General features: G+C 39.3%; 1 protein-coding gene across 3 annotated transcripts in view; it reads left to right on the top strand.

The window, feature by feature from the left end:
* The window catches only part of lrp8 (low density lipoprotein receptor-related protein 8, apolipoprotein e receptor), a 319,636-nt gene that overhangs the window by 138,470 nt on the left and 163,796 nt on the right, over positions 1–17,370 (top strand). For all 3 annotated transcript variants that reach the window (XM_041791395.1, XM_041791394.1, XM_041791393.1), the window contains exon 3: positions 15,723–15,845. In XM_041791395.1, the coding sequence (XP_041647329.1) occupies positions 15,723–15,845 (123 nt within the window). The remainder of the gene's footprint in view (positions 1–15,722; positions 15,846–17,370) is intronic.

Genomic DNA, 17,370 nt, shown 5'->3' with positions numbered 1-17,370 from the left:
ACCCAGAATGTGACAGGATTTGGGAGGTCTTTGGCATGCGGCTGACGCGGACCCTGTTGTTCGGGGAGTTCAAATCCAGACATCTGGGAGCAACAACAAGCCAAGAGGACAATGGTTTAACATGCTTAGAGGGATTTCTGCTCCTTCAGCTGGCATAGAAAATAGGGACACATGTAATTGTCTGCATTATTGGTCTCATATTTGCATGACAATTTTCAAATCATCATTACTGCATCTCTGACAAAATGTTCAGGCTGATCTGACTGTAACTCACCTGGATTCGTATGTCATACAAGGAACAGAAGACGGAAATGCCTGCTTGGATAAACATGAATTAAGCAGTCACTCCTGGGCACTAATATTTAGTGAAGGAGTGGGCAAACATTGATGACTTTAAGAGTTTGACTTCATTATTCTTGTCATTGAGCAACGTCAAAATAGGTTTTTGGAAACAGGACTGTAAAGCAGGGATGGTGATTGTATGCAAAGTTAGGGCTCAAAAGTTGTATATGCAGTGTTTTAAAAAGAACAACAGAATAACAAAATAAAGACAGCCATAGATGGACCTGGATTTACGACCATTAGTGCTACACTAACACATAATGGCAATTGTGATTAATGGGCTAACAGATGTTGCTTGTGCTCGCTGTAATTCTAACTAAAGAAACAATCTTTTGACTTGATGTGAAACTGATAGTTTAATTGGCTGTTCACTCATTCATGTAAATTTTCTCCATGAGATTGTTTCTAAAGTTAAGAAAAGCAAAGTTAGTTTCTTGGCACCTCAGTTGTGTCATTTGACAGTACTGCTGTCTTCTTCTATCATTATTTAATGGTGACTTTTCAACAGCATTAACATTGGCTACAGCCAGTGGCTCATGCATTGTAAAATAGTGGCAAAAGCACAGAGGCTGTTTGTGTTATATAACTTGACTTGTGATTCAATTTACTTCCTTAATTCACATTTCTTAAAGACTTAGAGGTCTCAGGCATTGGTTGGTTTCGAACGATGATCTCAGTTTGGGGGCTTGTCAAACAAGAAACAAATATAACTTTAACCGTCCATCCATTGACTGGACTGCTTCTACCATGCTTGATTGTGGGATGCATCCCAGTGGCAAACGACATCCATAGGCAGTCTCCCTCATACTCACACCCACCAGCAATTTAGAGTTACCACTTAACCTAACGAGCTTGTCTCTGGACTCTGGGACAAAGTGGGATTACCTTTAGGGGATCCATGCACCATCATGTGCCACATTTTAATTCATTGTGTTGTCAAAATATCAGTAATTATTCTAACATGTAGAGATAGGGGTGACTGAAATAAACTTGAATCTTTTTTTAAGTTCATAACACTGTTTTTGCAGCAACTGTTTGTTTTTGTCCCCTAATTGTTTAGATATAAGGCAGGGTAAACTGTAAACTGAATTGCCCTTCAGGATTAATAAAGTTGTCTGAATCTGAATCTGAACTTAAAATCAGAATGTATATACTGTATCTGTGTCATTGCCTCAATCCCTATCACAGAAAAGTGAGTCATGCAAAGGCACTTCACTTCCTTCTGAAAGCCTGAAACACAGAAAGTGGTGTGATCTGTATTCTAATGGGTAAACAGATGCAGACTTCAGCAGAGGTATAAACACATTCATGAGCACACAGACACAGACTAAGGGAGGATTAACCTCTTTGAAGTGCGTTTATATGAGCAGGGGCTGACAATTATTACTTCCACAAAGCATTCTTGATTTGATTTAATCTCGTTTCGGAGTCTGCCTTCTTGAAATCCTCTGGATACACGTGCTGCGTGGTGTGTTTGCTACGCTCGACTTTGTATTGCCCCATTCCTTTGTTGTTTGTCAAATTAAAGGCAGATATTTATTTCTCCAAAGCATTAAAACCTGCCTGTCAAAGATTTCTCTTAGTGGTTAGGACGTGAAGTCAATAGGGGACTTATTTATTTATCTATTTATTCATAGTCCCAGAGAGATTTTTATTTGTTCACTCAGGTGTAAAAGTACAAAAACCTCCTCTGTTTATGGTATTTTCTGGCTCAACAACTAAATATACTATCATTGATAATGACAGTTTTGATTGTGTAATGTAGAGACAAACAAACAGGCTGTATGAGACAAATATTGATAATATTATAGGGATAATATTATAGGGTAATAATTCTAACTGGTTACTGGTACAGCTGCTGATAGAATGATGCAGACCTTTAGTCCCCTAACAGTGGAGGTCATTTTTAGCTCTTAGCGGTTAGTTTTCCAAAGTTTACCACCATCTCTTTCATGTAGTCCTTACTGACCCTGTGGTTATTCTTCGTCACCAACATGACGCAACTTTTTACCCAAGTTTCTGCATGCTGACCACTCCCTTATGGTGCTCCCACTCCGATGTGTTTTTACTTAAAATTCCTGGCCCACATCCTGCCAGTGGGCTAGATTCTCCTCTGTCCTGAGAGGGAGATCATGAAATGGTAACAAGCTTCTTTGAACTGGTAGGAGGTATTTGATGTGCTGAGAGGAGCATAATATATTGTGTATTTGATCTAGCCAGCTGTCTGGATCGCTGGCCCACGAGTTCTCTTCACATCTAGCACCTTTGTACTTTATGCATCTGACTCACAAACCAAACATACAAACACACCTGTGAGCATGTGGATGAAAACACAGGTAGGGGTGCAGTTTCTTGAAGTTTGGACCCTGACTTTGTTCAGAGATAAAAACAACACAGATTTATTTATTTGTCTCTGATGGCATTGGACATGCATGCTTGAAGCGGACTCAGGCCCCAGGTTAAAGTCAAAGTTTCATAGTCTGGTTTTGAAAAGTTTGGGGAAATAGTGGGGGTTCCATTCAATTTTTTTGCAAAATTAAAAGAAAAGTAAATTTTGTGCATGTTTCCATCCAGTACTAAAAGTCAACAGGTCAAACTGTAGGTGGTGCTACTCAAGAAGCAATTCTGCAGAAGAAGAAGTAGCACAGCATTACAGTTGATAGCCTAGATCTTGGAAGCTGGTGAACATTTGAAACAGCCTACTTCCTACTACAGTCAAGTGCAGGATGCATGACATGCTGCATTGGACAGTAGTATGAAAAACAACTGCTAGTCAGTCTTTATTTTGCAGTGTGTATGGTCTGGCTTAGCTGGCTTCTGGTCTTATGAGCAAAGGTAAACAAAAACAGCTAAAGGCTAATGCCACTACAGTATAGTGTCCTCTTGTGGCTATAGAACGGTGTTACTCAACCAAAGAGCCAAACTGTTGGAAATTACCTTTGCAAGAGCCACAATATAAGTGGTGAAAAGTGGTAAAAAAGGGTTGAAGTGGCAATAAAAATAAGTTAAAGGCGGCAAAAATGACCAAAAAGTGGCACAAATTGATGAAAAGGGACAAAATAAGCATAATGGCTAAAATAAGCATAAAATGGCTAAAACTGGGTATAAAGTGGCAAAAATGGGTGAGGAGTGACAATATACCTGAGTTACAGGTGGCAAAAATGGTCAAAAACCTGCAAAAACATAGCTAAAAATTAGTGAAAAGTGACTAAAATGGGCAAAAAGCAGCAAAATTTGGGAAAAATCCTCAAAAGCGGCATTTAATGGCAAAAGGCAGCTTAAATGGGTGAAAATTGGCAGCAATAAACAGAATAAAAGTTGTGAAAAGTGACAGAAATTGATTAAAACTGGAAAAAATGCAAAAAGGGGGAAAAACATTGCAAATAAGCACAATGGAAATATACTGACAAAAAATTAGTGTTGAAAATTAAGCTTACCATTTAAAGCCGTATAAGTATGGGAAATAAACTGACTTGTGACTTGCAAAGTTTCCTTGCAAAGGTTTTCTGGGGGGAATAATATTTCAAATTAAGACACTTAATTCAGTTGGTATTCAGGTGGCTTGAATGAAAGAGTCAGAAAGTTCCAACTTACCACAGAATAAAATACAATCACTTCTCAATCAGCTTTATGTTCAGCAGCTCTTTTCTCATATTGTATTCTAGTCCTTTCTCCACGATATCTCTCCATCTCCAGATGCTCATTGGGAAACTGGACAGGCCCTTAATCTCCTCAAAAGACCAATATTATACTTGTCTACTTTACACTTTTCCTTACTTTGTTTCTCTGTCACACACCCTCAGAATTCATGGAGTGTTCCTCAACTCCCTCACAGTTGTGCTTCAGCCACCGCTCACTGATTAACGGCCTCTTTTCCTCCATTGACATGCTACGTTCTTCAGCTCTTTAGCCGATCACAACAATGTGGAGGACCATTTATTTCCTCTCCTTTATCCCCCACACTTGGGCTCGCTTTCTTTGGCTGGAGTTGTTCTCCCTTCCTGCTTTATCTTGCCTGGTTTCTCCTGCTTGTTTTGTGGATAAGTTTGTCGCCAGGGACATAAAATTTGCAGAAATTATTTAATACCAGGTTAGTTTTTCAGGCGGCTCTTTCTTTCCTCTGAATCAGATACTGCCTAAGCAGTGTGATATTGTAACTGAAGTTTTCTGCCTGGTGTTTCTTTAGATTTCTTGTACAAAAACAGCCACAATCGCGCCCTTTCCTCATTTTTCTTCTCGGTCCTGTGGTGATTTCCCACAGGGTTGTGTGAAACACAGTTTCTCAGACCTGCTGTGTAACATGCCATGGCTTTTAGTTTGGGTTGACACTGGGTCAAGGTCGGTCTAGTAGGAGTGGGGCTGCAATTGCACATGTAGCTAACAAAAAAAGGGACATAGTGTTTTGTTTATTTAACTTTTTATGCTTTATTTGTGACTAACCATCATTCAGGTGTGTTTAGCATTTAAATGATTGAGGAATGAAATCCCAGACAGCATGGGGGCTCTAAAAATGTCTCCTATACAGACACAAAAGCTAAAGTAGAACTGTGAATTTGACTATGTGTATCTAGGCTGACTTCAAGGAACAATATGTCAGTATCCTGTTGTCAGTATTTTATAGAATTCACGCTACAATCCCAGGTTTTTGATGGCTCTAAATATTATCTTGGAAGATTTTCCTCTGGTTCATGTAATGGGAAGTTTGATCTGATTTGTTGTTATGGTTGGAAACCTAAAGGGAAGGAATGAATGGGAATTGCCCCATGTACAGTCGCTATGTATAGCCCATGAAGCAGCAGCCTTGGGTTCAACTCCCACCCTTGACCATTCACTACATGTCATCCCCCACTCTTATTTCCAACTCTACTGGTGTTTATTCTCAGTAAAGGCTTAAAAATCCCCCAAACTAAGCTTTTAAAAAGCCTGTGACATTCCCTGGCAGTTCAAAGGGCAATGGGTGACTAGCTTTGTTCTCTGGCTCTCAGCTCTCTTGAGCTTTTACACATTAAAAGGCGTCAGCGTGTCTCTCTGAACGATGGTAAATAATCGTACTCAAGGAGGGTTGTCTGTTTCCGTCCGCAGTTATTGGAGCAAATCAACATTGCTGGGTCTGCGGTCCACAAATCCTAATTAGAGGCGACACCGTGTTCCCTTAGCTATTATGGTGCTGTTGGATGTTTTATTTCCATTTCCCCTTCACCCTCTGTGTGTGCATGTGTGAGTAATGAAGTGTGTAAATTGAACGACTTGGAGGACGGAATCGACCTTCACCTTTCTCCCAGGTCGAACAGCAGCGTCCCAAATCATGTCGTCAGGAGAACATGGCGATGAATCCTAAGAGATGTCCGTCATTGTGTGTAGTGTGGATGTGTGTTGGGTGGATGAGGTGGAGGTTCATGTGAACATGAGCGGGTCAGCTTATTCACTCATTGATCATGTGGGTGTTCACAGCCTGACATTAGTTGAATGTCAAAAGATGATTAACACGGTACGTCCGCAGAGAAGGTGGACCTCAGCAGCTCTTAGTGTACTCTGAACATGTCTAAAGGACCCGCCCACATGGTCACTCCCATTCGTCACTGTCCTGAACGTTATTTTTATGGTTTGGCCCTGCATGACCCCATAAAGGTGTAACACTTGTGTAAAAGATCACAGTAATATTGTAATGCAAGCTTTATGATATGTCATTTTAGCATTATTTTTAATTCTACAGCATCAAATAAAATTAATACCACACTTCAGAAAATTCAACCTGCATTCACATGTCGCCAAAGAAAGACAACCAATCATGATCCATATTTAGCACACGCTTTTTTTTTTTTAGTCCTTTAGAAAATCAAAGGAACACAATTTTATTGAGGCTTTGGTGATGACTACATATTTAATTTTAAGCACAGTCTTTGACGGCACAGTTATTTTTTCTTCTGTCTGATCAATGATCAACTCCCTGCCAGTGTATAGTTTTCTGAATAGGACACAGTATGGGAGCACTGAGCATTTTTATTCATTCTGACATTATGCACCATCATTTAATTGATGGAAACATTTTTTTTTCTGACTTGCAGGCTTGTGTGTTTGCATCAGCCTGCAGTAGGCTGATTTTTTTTGTTTTAGCCCTTTCGCTACATCCAAAACAAATACTCAATTTGATAAACAATAAAGATATACTTGGCAATGTCATTCAGTTTTGCATTATAACATGTATGTAAATTCTTCTGAAATGTCAACAGCAAAAAGTAAATATTTTTCAGTGCAACTGAACTGACTGTGCACAAGTCTTAGGTATGTAGGGTCCTGAGAAATCATCCTGTGTGTTGCTTGGCAGCCAAGGTCAAGCTCGATGTCGTCTCTTCTAGCCAGGCCTCTTAACATCAGGCAGAGATGCATTCACGTCTTTTTTAAAGAAACCAACAAACCCAGCAGGAGTTTGGCTTCATTGTTGTTCTAGGGAGTCATTACTCAACAATATGTTTGAATAGAGTATATAAACTTAGCCCAAAAAGTAAGGAAACTTGTGTTTGGTATGTTTTTTCTTTGCTGTAACAATGCTTTTTGGTAATAAATATACTTTTGGAAAGCTTATTTATTTCCCTTTTGATTGGTGCCACATTTGTAAGGAACATGCATTTGTGGGATGAGCAGCAGAGCTGAGTATGTTGGCGATTTAGAAAGATAAGTCCGCACACCAGAAGCTGCTCCAAAGGCTTATTTAATGAAGATTATCACCACATGTGATGTTTCGGGCCCAAGCCCTTCATCAGACAAATAGACACAGGGTGTACACCTCCATATATGTATAGTCTGAATCTGGTGTGCGGACTTACCTTTCAGTCTTGCCTGATACACTTTTTGGTTCAGCACTCAGTACTCAACCCTATTGGATAAGCGTGCCTTTGAACTATGTTGGCAATATGACAATTAATCCGTTTAACAAACAGCAGCTTCAGTAGTGTGTAGAAGAACCATATACAGCCACAACAGCTTGGCACCTCCTCCTTATGCTGTCACCAGCCTGGGTACACACTTCTGTGGGATAGCATCCCATTCTTCAACCAGTATTTGTCACAAGTCAGCCAGTGTGGTTGTGTTGGTCACTCTGGCATGGACAGCACGCCCAAGCTCATTCAACAAGTGTTCAGTGGGTTAAGGTCAGGACTGGAAGAAGAGATTTGGCAACTTTTTTTTTACGGGCAAGGACCCACATACTTAGCTCATCCCACAAATGCATGTTCTTTACAAATGTGGAACCATTTAAAAGGGAAATAAAAAGGGCTTCCAATGTTATTTTATTTATATGCAATGGTGTAATGCAGGTAAGACTAACAACGGGTGAAGCTCTTCTCATTCTATAATCTCAGGGTTTGTTTGGCACCATCAGTGAAAAAGAGCACTTTCATTTTAGAGAAGTTGCTTTGCATTTTCCTCATTAGATACTTCTTTGAGCTAGCTCTTTCAGGTTTCTTGAAATTTACCTAAATCAGCTGAAATGAATGTGTATTATCCCCCAAATATAAAATGTTAAAAGCATCCTCCAAGTCAATTTTTAGTTTCAAATATATCTCAGTTAGAGCTAATGTCAATGGTTATGACTTTGTCAGCATACAGTTCTATTTTCTGTGAAATATCAGCATATAAGAAATCCCCCGCTGAAGTGAAGCAAAATGATTGATGAGAGATGAAAATCTGGAGGTGAAATTTAAAAGTTTACAAAGTTAGTAAATACTCAAGGGTATGGATAAAATTACCCAGTGAGCTTCCTGTATCTCATCTAGTTTTCTGCAATTTCATCTAAATATTAATCACTTCTTCTATGTGCAGATGGCGAACGTAGTAAAATAACATTGTGCAAATCTAGGAGAAGGAGTGTGTGATGGGTGAGGGTGGTTTGTGTGTCTTATCCACATGCACTCTCACACCTCATAAGGCAGGTTTAGGCTGTTCCATATGGATGGCACTCATACATGACAGGTCAGCCGCATCAGAATGTAAATGTAAGCAGCTATTTGTGTGTGCATCAGCAAGTCCTGAGAGCCTTAGGAGAAATATTTTCTTTATTTGCAGATTTCTTACGTTTGATTTAAAATAGACGTAAATGTCCACGTTTTATGCCTCCATGCTGGCGATAGCCAGGGGCAGAGGCATGAGAGGCATTCTGCCTTTAAGTTGTCTGTCTGTCCTGAGCTTTTTTGTGAGTGTGACAGCTCAACAATGCTTTAAAGGATTTCCTTTACATTTGGCGTCCAGTCTTACTTATAATAATCAGCTTATGATTTTGTCCTCAACTGAGTATGTGAAATAAGTCAGTTGTATACCTTGCAGAGGCATCTAACCACTTGGTGGTAGTTCTAGTTCCTAGATTAAATGATCTCTTTGTATACATATTTATCCTAGATTTGAAAATAGAGCTCTATATTAAGAGCGAGTTTAGTTGCAGGTCTTTTCCTGTGATGGTATTGTGCAGGGTGTTAATATCTTTTTTACTCTGATGTCATTTCTTTGCCTCCTGCAACTGATATATCAAGTTGATTTGCATGCTTATTTCATTACGCTGGCTTTTCCTCCCTGCAGAATTTCCCACTGTATCCCTGTCTGCAAAAAAATGTCTTTGCATAAAACTAATTGCTTTTCATTGAGTATAAAAATCCCCCAAATGACTGCACTCTCATAAATGTAATTCAGGGTTTTCAAGATGGATGATAATGGCTTTCCATAATATGCTTTACTGAAATTCTGCCATTTTAACTTAAAGCTGGGTGTCATTTCCAAAGTAAAGTCTTCATCCTGACTTTATGAGTTCTGTAATTGTTCTGTCTCTTCTCTATAGATGATTAAAAATGTGTCATATCACAACCTGCCCTGCTGTTGCTCCGGATTGTGGAAGCTAGAAATGGTTCCCATTGTTGTGTCTGTTTTATCTTCTTCCAGAGCCTCCATGTGAGCAACATTATTCATCAGGGTTAATTAAAGGATATTTTATTGCCTGTGGAGGGAAAAACCTGCTTCTGAGTGGTCCCAGGAATAAGAAGGGGCAAGGTGAATTGTATTATTTCTCTTTTTGTCCTTAAGATAAGGAGAAATGCAAGGTAAGGAAAGGGTTGCAGGAAATTGATAGGCTTAAGTTTGCTGGCTTTCTGCATTTTAATTAATTCTCTTGAGTGTGATGTTGTAAGCTGGTCACCTGCGCCATTTTGCATCCCCAGCTGAATTAAACAAGGAGAGGATTATGATGACCAGTGATAGGAAATATAATATGAAGGTGAAAGAGAAGGCTTATTTGCATGTGTCTGATATGAGCTTTGTTTCTCTCTGTAGTAGTATTGTGAATCTCGCTGCCCTGTGCTCGCTCTGTGTGGCTCCAGCTGGCTGTGTTATCAGGCTGCAGGCAGAGAGGGAGGGAAAGGTGGAAAGGAAACAGCCAGGGTGGTCAGGGAGATGGGATTTATGCTAACATGCTGTTTGAGAGGAAAAGATTTATTCCGTCTTTGTGAAGACCAATGCCATTACACTACACCCCACCTCGAATGCTCGGTCCCACTTGTGTTTTGTTTCTCTTCTTCTATTTCTTGTACTTTCCCCTTTTACTATTCACCTTTGTTTCTCCCTCAGACTACTCTGTAATCCCTGCAGAAGCACATCATTTATTCTTCCCTACAACTCCCTCACTTCCATCTCTCATGTCTTTAACACCGCCTTTTCTTTTTTTTCCCCTCTCTACTTTGAATCAATACGCTGCCCTAGTGATTGTGCGGTTGTCTCTTTCTTCTCTTCAATCTGTGATCCGTCGTGAACAATATAAATACAAGCAGACTTACACATTTGGAGCATTGGTCTCGCCAGCTGAGACGCTGTCAGCTCCTCTGGCATGTACTTCATTATTATGGCTCCCACTTGGGCCATCAGTCATAACTCTCTCTTTTACCACACACTATAGGACATCCAAGGCTACACACATAAACAACAAGCTAATAAGATGGCTTGCTTTTCCGAAACTGAGTAGAAGAGTACTGTACTGCAAGGGTTGGATGGATTCCTTGTTTCATGAAAGTGGGTGCAAGAACAACCTTGCCTTACAGATAGCAATCGTTACTGAGTTAGATACTCATGATATTTGTGTTTCATGGGGGGTTTTTGTTAAACACTTTCCTAGGGTGGTTTGGCATTAGGGAACCAGGCCTGGATCCTGTTCACTTGACGCAAGGTCCAGTTTGTTTGATCAGTTTGAACACAGTAGTACCGTTCCTTGGTACTGTGCCAGAGTCCACTTGAAGACGTGGTCTTGGGTACCATTCATGTGGTTTGGGGTATGGTAGACAGCTGTAAAGGCAACTCTAAATATCCCCTGACATTACAAAAAATAAACAAAAAAACATTGTGTTGGCACAGCACAGACTTATTTCATCCTCCAAGCTGTATGTTGATGTAGAAATAGGAGAGGGGGCCTTAGTGGCATATAAGAAATACTGAAAACATCCATAGTAGACTGCAGGGTGGGCTCCTTTGTCCACACAGAGCATATTCAAATGTGAGTGGTTGCCATAGCTGTCTATTCTTTCTTCTTCTTGGCAGATTTGCAAACCCAACTATGCACATTCAGCTGCCTACTGTATTTGAGAGAATAAATGGGCAACTTGGCGAACGATGTTGCTAAAGCTGGGTGTACAGCATGCAATTTCAGCCAGACTGTAATAGCTATGGTGGAATGCCAGTTCACACTGTGCAACTGAATCACTTATGCATCATGACCATCAACCATGATATATATGCTGACGACCATGCACAACCGAAGTGCCACAATGAGTGAAGTTGGGACAGGCTGTGACAAATGTCAGTGGGATTTCCTTTGAAAAGTCTCACACATTAAGGTTAATGTCACATAATCTCATTTTCTCGCTTCAAATAGCTACAAATAGCAACATAATTGCTCTCACCAGCTCTCTTTCACGGAAACACCATATCCAGCAAACATAACTAGCAGCCAAATAGTAACAAATATTCCTTAGCTGGAGGTCTGCAGGTAGGCGTATGTCTTGCTTGATTATATGCCTTATTATAGTCAGCGAAGGCACATCAAAAGGACATTCCTGCTGATTTCACAGCCATGTAACATGCTGTTGGACAGTTTGAACAGGTAAAAATGACCTCAGAGTTGAGGATTCTGCTCATGGTTCAGCTCTCACTGCAGAAGTATGTGCAGGTGTAAGACTGAAATATCAAACATAGCAGAAATCGAATGTGTAAGGCTATGGTCAGTCATGTGTCTCCATATTTACTGCATGACAAATGATCCACTATTAGGCTGAAAGTTGCCTCTACTTCCACGTAAGTCGAACAGTGTTCCACCGCCTTGAAGACCGGCCGGGGACAGAGGGAAGAGGAAACATACAATACAAAAGTACTTGACATGAAAACACCCTTAGACGTGTGCAGGACAAAGTCAGGAAATATCACAATATTGCCTTGTCCACGGTGGCCAAACCGCAAAAGTTGATGCAAATGGAAGCTTTTGTGTAAAATTGACTAGAAGGGATGTGCAGATACCACTTTTTTCAAACCAAGTACAATTGCAAGTGCTCACACAACCTTCCAGTTCTGAGTAAAGCTCTAAATACTTGCTAATGCCTTAAGAGTTCTTTAAATAATTTTGAAAGTTTGATTGGTAGTGATCAGATGCTCCTTATGGCTGTTCTTGATGATTTAGGTATGAATAGTTTGTTGTCTGAGCTACTTTTTGGCGTCTTTACTTATGTCAAAATATCTTCTAACTGCAGACATGGCTTCAGCTTTGCATACTTGCTCAACTAATGAGAGGGTGCTGGGTTTTTTAGGTCAAAGTACCTTGGCTTTGTTTCAGCACTGATCCTGTATCTGTGTGCCTCTCAGGTGTATGGTCGAGAGATACCAGCAAAAAACATAAACAGATTCATATTTGATTGTAAAAGTTTGCCTATCCCTGCAGTTTGAGGTGGAAATAGTGAAACAACAAAAGATTTGAGAGTAATGGGCTTTAGAAGGACGTATATTTTACTATATGTCCATAAAGCCTGGAACGCATTGCTACTTTTACAGCCGGTTTAAGATAAGGCTGGTTTTATGTGTTTTCACATCAAGCTCTCGTGAAAGAAAGTGGAGCAGTAACAGCCACAGTTCCTCTACTTTTCGGCTGAAAATCATCCCGACACAAACACCAACACCAAACACGCACACAGAGTTCTTCTCATAAACACACAAACAAAAGCACTTTCTTTCCATTTGTCAGCTCCTTCTCTGTACAGTATATTTCATCATGGCGTGGCAAGGCATCGCTAACACGCAGAGCAAGTGCTTTCTCTTGTTCAGTGGCTCTCCCTGCCTCTCCCTGTGACAGACTCGAGTGCTTCAATTTTCCCCACGCTTTGGGAAAGTGACTCTTCGAAACCTTTTGGAGTCCAAAGACCATCAGGATCAGAGGGAGTAGGAGTTGGCTCTGAAGAAAGACTGATCTGGACTCTTGAAGTTGATCATAGGACTTTTAGAAAAGAGCGAAACCTCTGAGCCTGCTCAGTTCAAGCAGGGAACTTGAGAGTTTGGTCTCTGCTCACACATGAAATGCTTCGTTCACTGCCATATTAATCCAGCATACTCTCACAGCAGCTCTACTGGAGTTGTCAGAGTACTACTTATTTACAATGCCTTAAGGCACACTGCTGAGATTGAGAGCAGCTTTAAACTTTTATTCAATTGGGCTCTGCAGATCAGAAATGCCAACATTACTGCCTACAATACAGTGTCTTTTTACTGGCATATAAATCAGTCAGTGCAATGATCTGATGCCATGATTGACTGGCCTTTAAAACATTCTTGTTTGATTTTGAGCATCCTACACAGAAATAGTGTTAGATTTGGCAAGTGGCTACTATTTAAGAAAAAAAACAAGCACAGTGTGCTGCTAACAGAGTGTAGCTCTAATCTAAGCTAGCACATGTTAACAACAAATGTTCAGTCACACATTTTAGAGCCGTTTTCACCTTAAATCAAGAAAAGTTGTGTTCATTTAGGGCATCATAGTCATAATAAAAAATCATAATAAAACCACAAATACCCAAATCTTTTCTTAAGAAAAAGTAGCATTCCAAGCTACTGCTAACATTAGCTTAACTTGATTCTGGGAACTCTGCTTTCTTTTAGGTTAGAGGTTTTGTTGTCTAGTGATCTAGTTAGTTATCAGTATAGCCTACAACTGTATAATATTATGTATATTTCCTACAGCACTTTTAAAAAAAAAGCAACTGCAATTTTGGTTGTATAAATGACCATAATGCGCTGCTAGAAAAGTGTGATAGTCTAAGCTAGCAAATGCTAGCAGCAGATGTTTTCAGGCAGATTTCTGTGCTTTTTATTCCCCTTTCCCCGAACTTAAAGTTATTTTATACATTCATTTAAAGTTTGAAGTTTTTCATAAACATCAAAAGTCCCCATCTTCTTTGCAAATAAGGACTAAAGGAAATTTTAGAGCAAAAACAATACGTGTAACTTAATGCTAGTGATGCTTTAGCCTCAGCTCGCAGAATGTTGGCAAAAATCTTTTTCAACCACTCTTTAACCCGTGTCGACATAATTTTGGTGTTCATGTAGGCCCTCGAGTTCATGATAAAAACTAGAAGTCTCCTTTGTCTCCTGACAATGGATTTTTGAAAAATGTTGCTAGCCAAGCTACTGCTAATATTATTATTTGTTGGTTGTAGAAGTTTATAGTAGCCTAAATGCATTGAATATGATGGGTATTTTTGTATTGCACTGCTTATTAATTGTTTCAAAACTAAATTTTGTCTTGTTAGTAATTATGCCATGCGTTTTTAGGGCTGTGTTGGTTTACAGGATTGTTTGTCTGTTTGTTTACTTTACCTCAAAGGATGTTTAATATATGGAGGGGTTTTACACTCATATATTGATACTGTTTGGTGCTAACCAGATTCCAGAATATTTACTGAGTTTTTTTTTTTTTTTTTGCAGAATGTGTCTGAATAATTCTGGGTCGAATTGGTCATGTAAATGACCAGACACGTAAATAAAATATTCATTTGTTTGTTCATTGAAATAGCAAAAGAAGTAACAAACAAGTAGGAAACAGCATGCTGCTAATAGCCTTGAACATAGCTAGCAACTGCGAGCTAGAAACAACAAATATTTTTCATTCAGAAGGTTGTTTATTCTTCTTTTCCCTAAGGTTTGAATGATTCAGGTGATCATTTAGAGCTTTAAGTTCCGATTGAAAGTGATAAGTCTCCAACCTTTACATGTACAAAGGAATAGTCATAGGTAGCAATCCAAGCTTTTGCTAACATTAGCTGAATTTGATTCTAGGTGCTTGGCTTTCTTTGACATTCTGATTCCTTCAGTCTGTTAAACCATTCAGCAATAAAAGCAACACATAATAGGTTGGCAGTCAAGCCTGCCTCTGTAAAATATGATGCTTTGTATCAGAGGAGGTTGTGGTAAACTCAAGTCTTATCCTCGACACATTTCATATTTCAAAGAAAAGTTACTACAGTTTTAACAAATGTGTATTAAAGTTATTTCACTGGTGTCGGATCAATTAATTTAACACTTGTCACAGTCAGCATCTTTTTTGACACTCTTATTAGCCTTAAAATTTGTTAAAACCCATTGACAGATGTTAAAGGTGACTGATAGATGAAATGATTTCTGAAAAAAATAAAACAAAATCAAGAAAATCTCAGATACAAGGCTTTGGCCCAATGCAAGCAATTTGTAACGATTAATCTGGATCCAGCAAGAGACCAGGTTAAGTTAGAGTGCAGGATGACGATGATTCAACTTTGATTATAATACTAGATAGACCCTAATGCATACATAGAGCTGACTTGAAATTAAAAAAAGGTTCATCCTTAAATAACAGATACAAACAAAAGGCAGCTGGTCAAATGCATCTGTGTCCCTTGAGTTTCTTGATAATAGTCATGCTTGAACACTCCAGGAAAGCTCAGACGTGGAACAGGCTACATTAAAACATTACTTGCTGATGGTTAAATTGGCTTGAAGTGGGTGCTCAGGAATTACCCTAGACTTAAATTAAATTTAAATTGCCTCCCTTGTTGCCTTGTTAAGTGGATAATGAAACTTTGGACATGATTTCTTACCACTTAGGACTTTTTTTAACTGCCACTTTTTTCATCGTCAGTTTTTCCTGTTTTTCTTTCCTTATGTTGTTTTTTGTCTTAACATGGAGACACATATATCAGAGCTCTAGAGATTTATTCACACTTTATATCTTAAAGCCAAATTGTTGATTCATTTTGGGTTATGTAAACAACCAACAGACAATACTTCCCTACTTTCCTTCAGTCATAAAGTAATGCTCTGTGTTGTTTTTGTCTCTACAGCTAAGAAGACCTGTGCAACAACAGACTTCGCCTGCAAGAATGGGCAGTGTGTTCCTGCTAGGTGGCGCTGTGATGGAGAACCGGAGTGTGCAGACGGATCAGACGAAGCTGATGCAATCTGCAGTAAGTAGTCATATATATACACAATGAGACACATATAAAGACAGGCAAACAAACACTGCTACAAAAGCAAACACACACACAGACAGGGAAGGTCATGGAGGCACAGCCAGGCGGGTCACACTCTTTCACACGTCTCATCGTCCTGGTCTTAAACGGGTGTTTGTTTCTGTGTCATGCATTTGTTCAAATTAAAAGCCACAAAAATACACACCAAGGTGATGCAGCTTGGGCCTCTTTGGCAGTCATGTTATCTGTTTAAACCTCTGACATTTTGTCACACACAATACACACATACATTGCTTCAACATAGAGTGCTCCTAAGGCTGCAATGAAAGCATGATGTCATACTGTGCTTCTGTAAGGCCAAAGTGCAACCTTCTCGTTCTTGCACATTAGCTCTGAAATTGCTGTCAGTTGCTCTTCTTTGTTGGTGTCAGACTTAGGACATTCATATGTGTTTTTTCATCAAGGCCACAGAGGACAAAGTAGTGGACATCTCTTTCAAAAAAGATTTATTTTGACCTTGATGATATCACACTCTACTTGTTAAATCAGTAAACGTGACAGAAGAATGAGTTAGCAACTTGCATGTCATGTTCTTAAGTCATGCAGGATATTTGGATAGATGTTTATGGTGTAACTACGTTCATAATAAATCATTTCAAGAAATTAAATAAAGATTTTCTGATGATTATGGTCAGTTCTACAGAATCAACTGCAATAATCTAAGCTTAAATGCCTGAAACGACTGCCACAGGGTAGATATCCAGTGAATGGATGCACAGAAAGTTGCAGAAAAAGCCTCTTTTTTCAAATTTAAATGGAGAGATCCTCAAAGGATGGGCACATACAGTCAATGCCTAGCTTGCATCAGTTACAATAAACGAAAAATATCCAGGTTCAGAGTGCATAGGTTCTTTGCAGATGATGCCATACAACAATGGAGAGCATCCTCTGGGAGGCAAGTAGTGATTTCTGCATAGAGAAACTCTACCAAAAAGGTAGAATGTCTTTTAGGTATTTATGACTATGCCAAGCATTCAGACTGTGAAAATATAAACATTCTTAACTTTTAAGCTACTTTTGTGTCCAAAAGTAATGAAATATTCATGCCAGAATTTAAAAAAAGTTTAAAAAATAAACACAGTGAAACAACGGTCTCCCTCAAGCGGTGACACACAATGTCCATGTCTTGTTCATTTCCACAAAGCAGTCTGGATTGGTTTAAGTACAGTTTTGTCATGCTCAAACATTTTAAACTCTGATCTTATCCGAGCTCCAAAGCTGACAACCTTCTCTCTGATGGGTAATCTGTCTCTTTTAAGAGATCCAGATCATTTGGCTCAGCATAGCTTAGAGCTGGTTGTTGGGCTCCCAAATGTCTCTTCATTTGGTCCCAGTTTGGCTTTTTAAATGTGGATGAAATAACAACAAAGGATGGAGAAAAAGAAACTGGCACTCAAACAGGAGCTAGCTACAGTAGCTCACATCATAGAGTGGTTTTGTAGAACGGGCTTGTTGTGAA

This window comes from Cheilinus undulatus, linkage group 7 (genome assembly GCF_018320785.1).
Source record: "Cheilinus undulatus linkage group 7, ASM1832078v1, whole genome shotgun sequence".
NCBI classification, from domain to species: Eukaryota; Metazoa; Chordata; class Actinopteri; order Labriformes; family Labridae; genus Cheilinus; species Cheilinus undulatus.
Note: the sequence above shows the minus strand (reverse complement) of the source record. Positions and strands in the feature narration are given on the sequence as shown.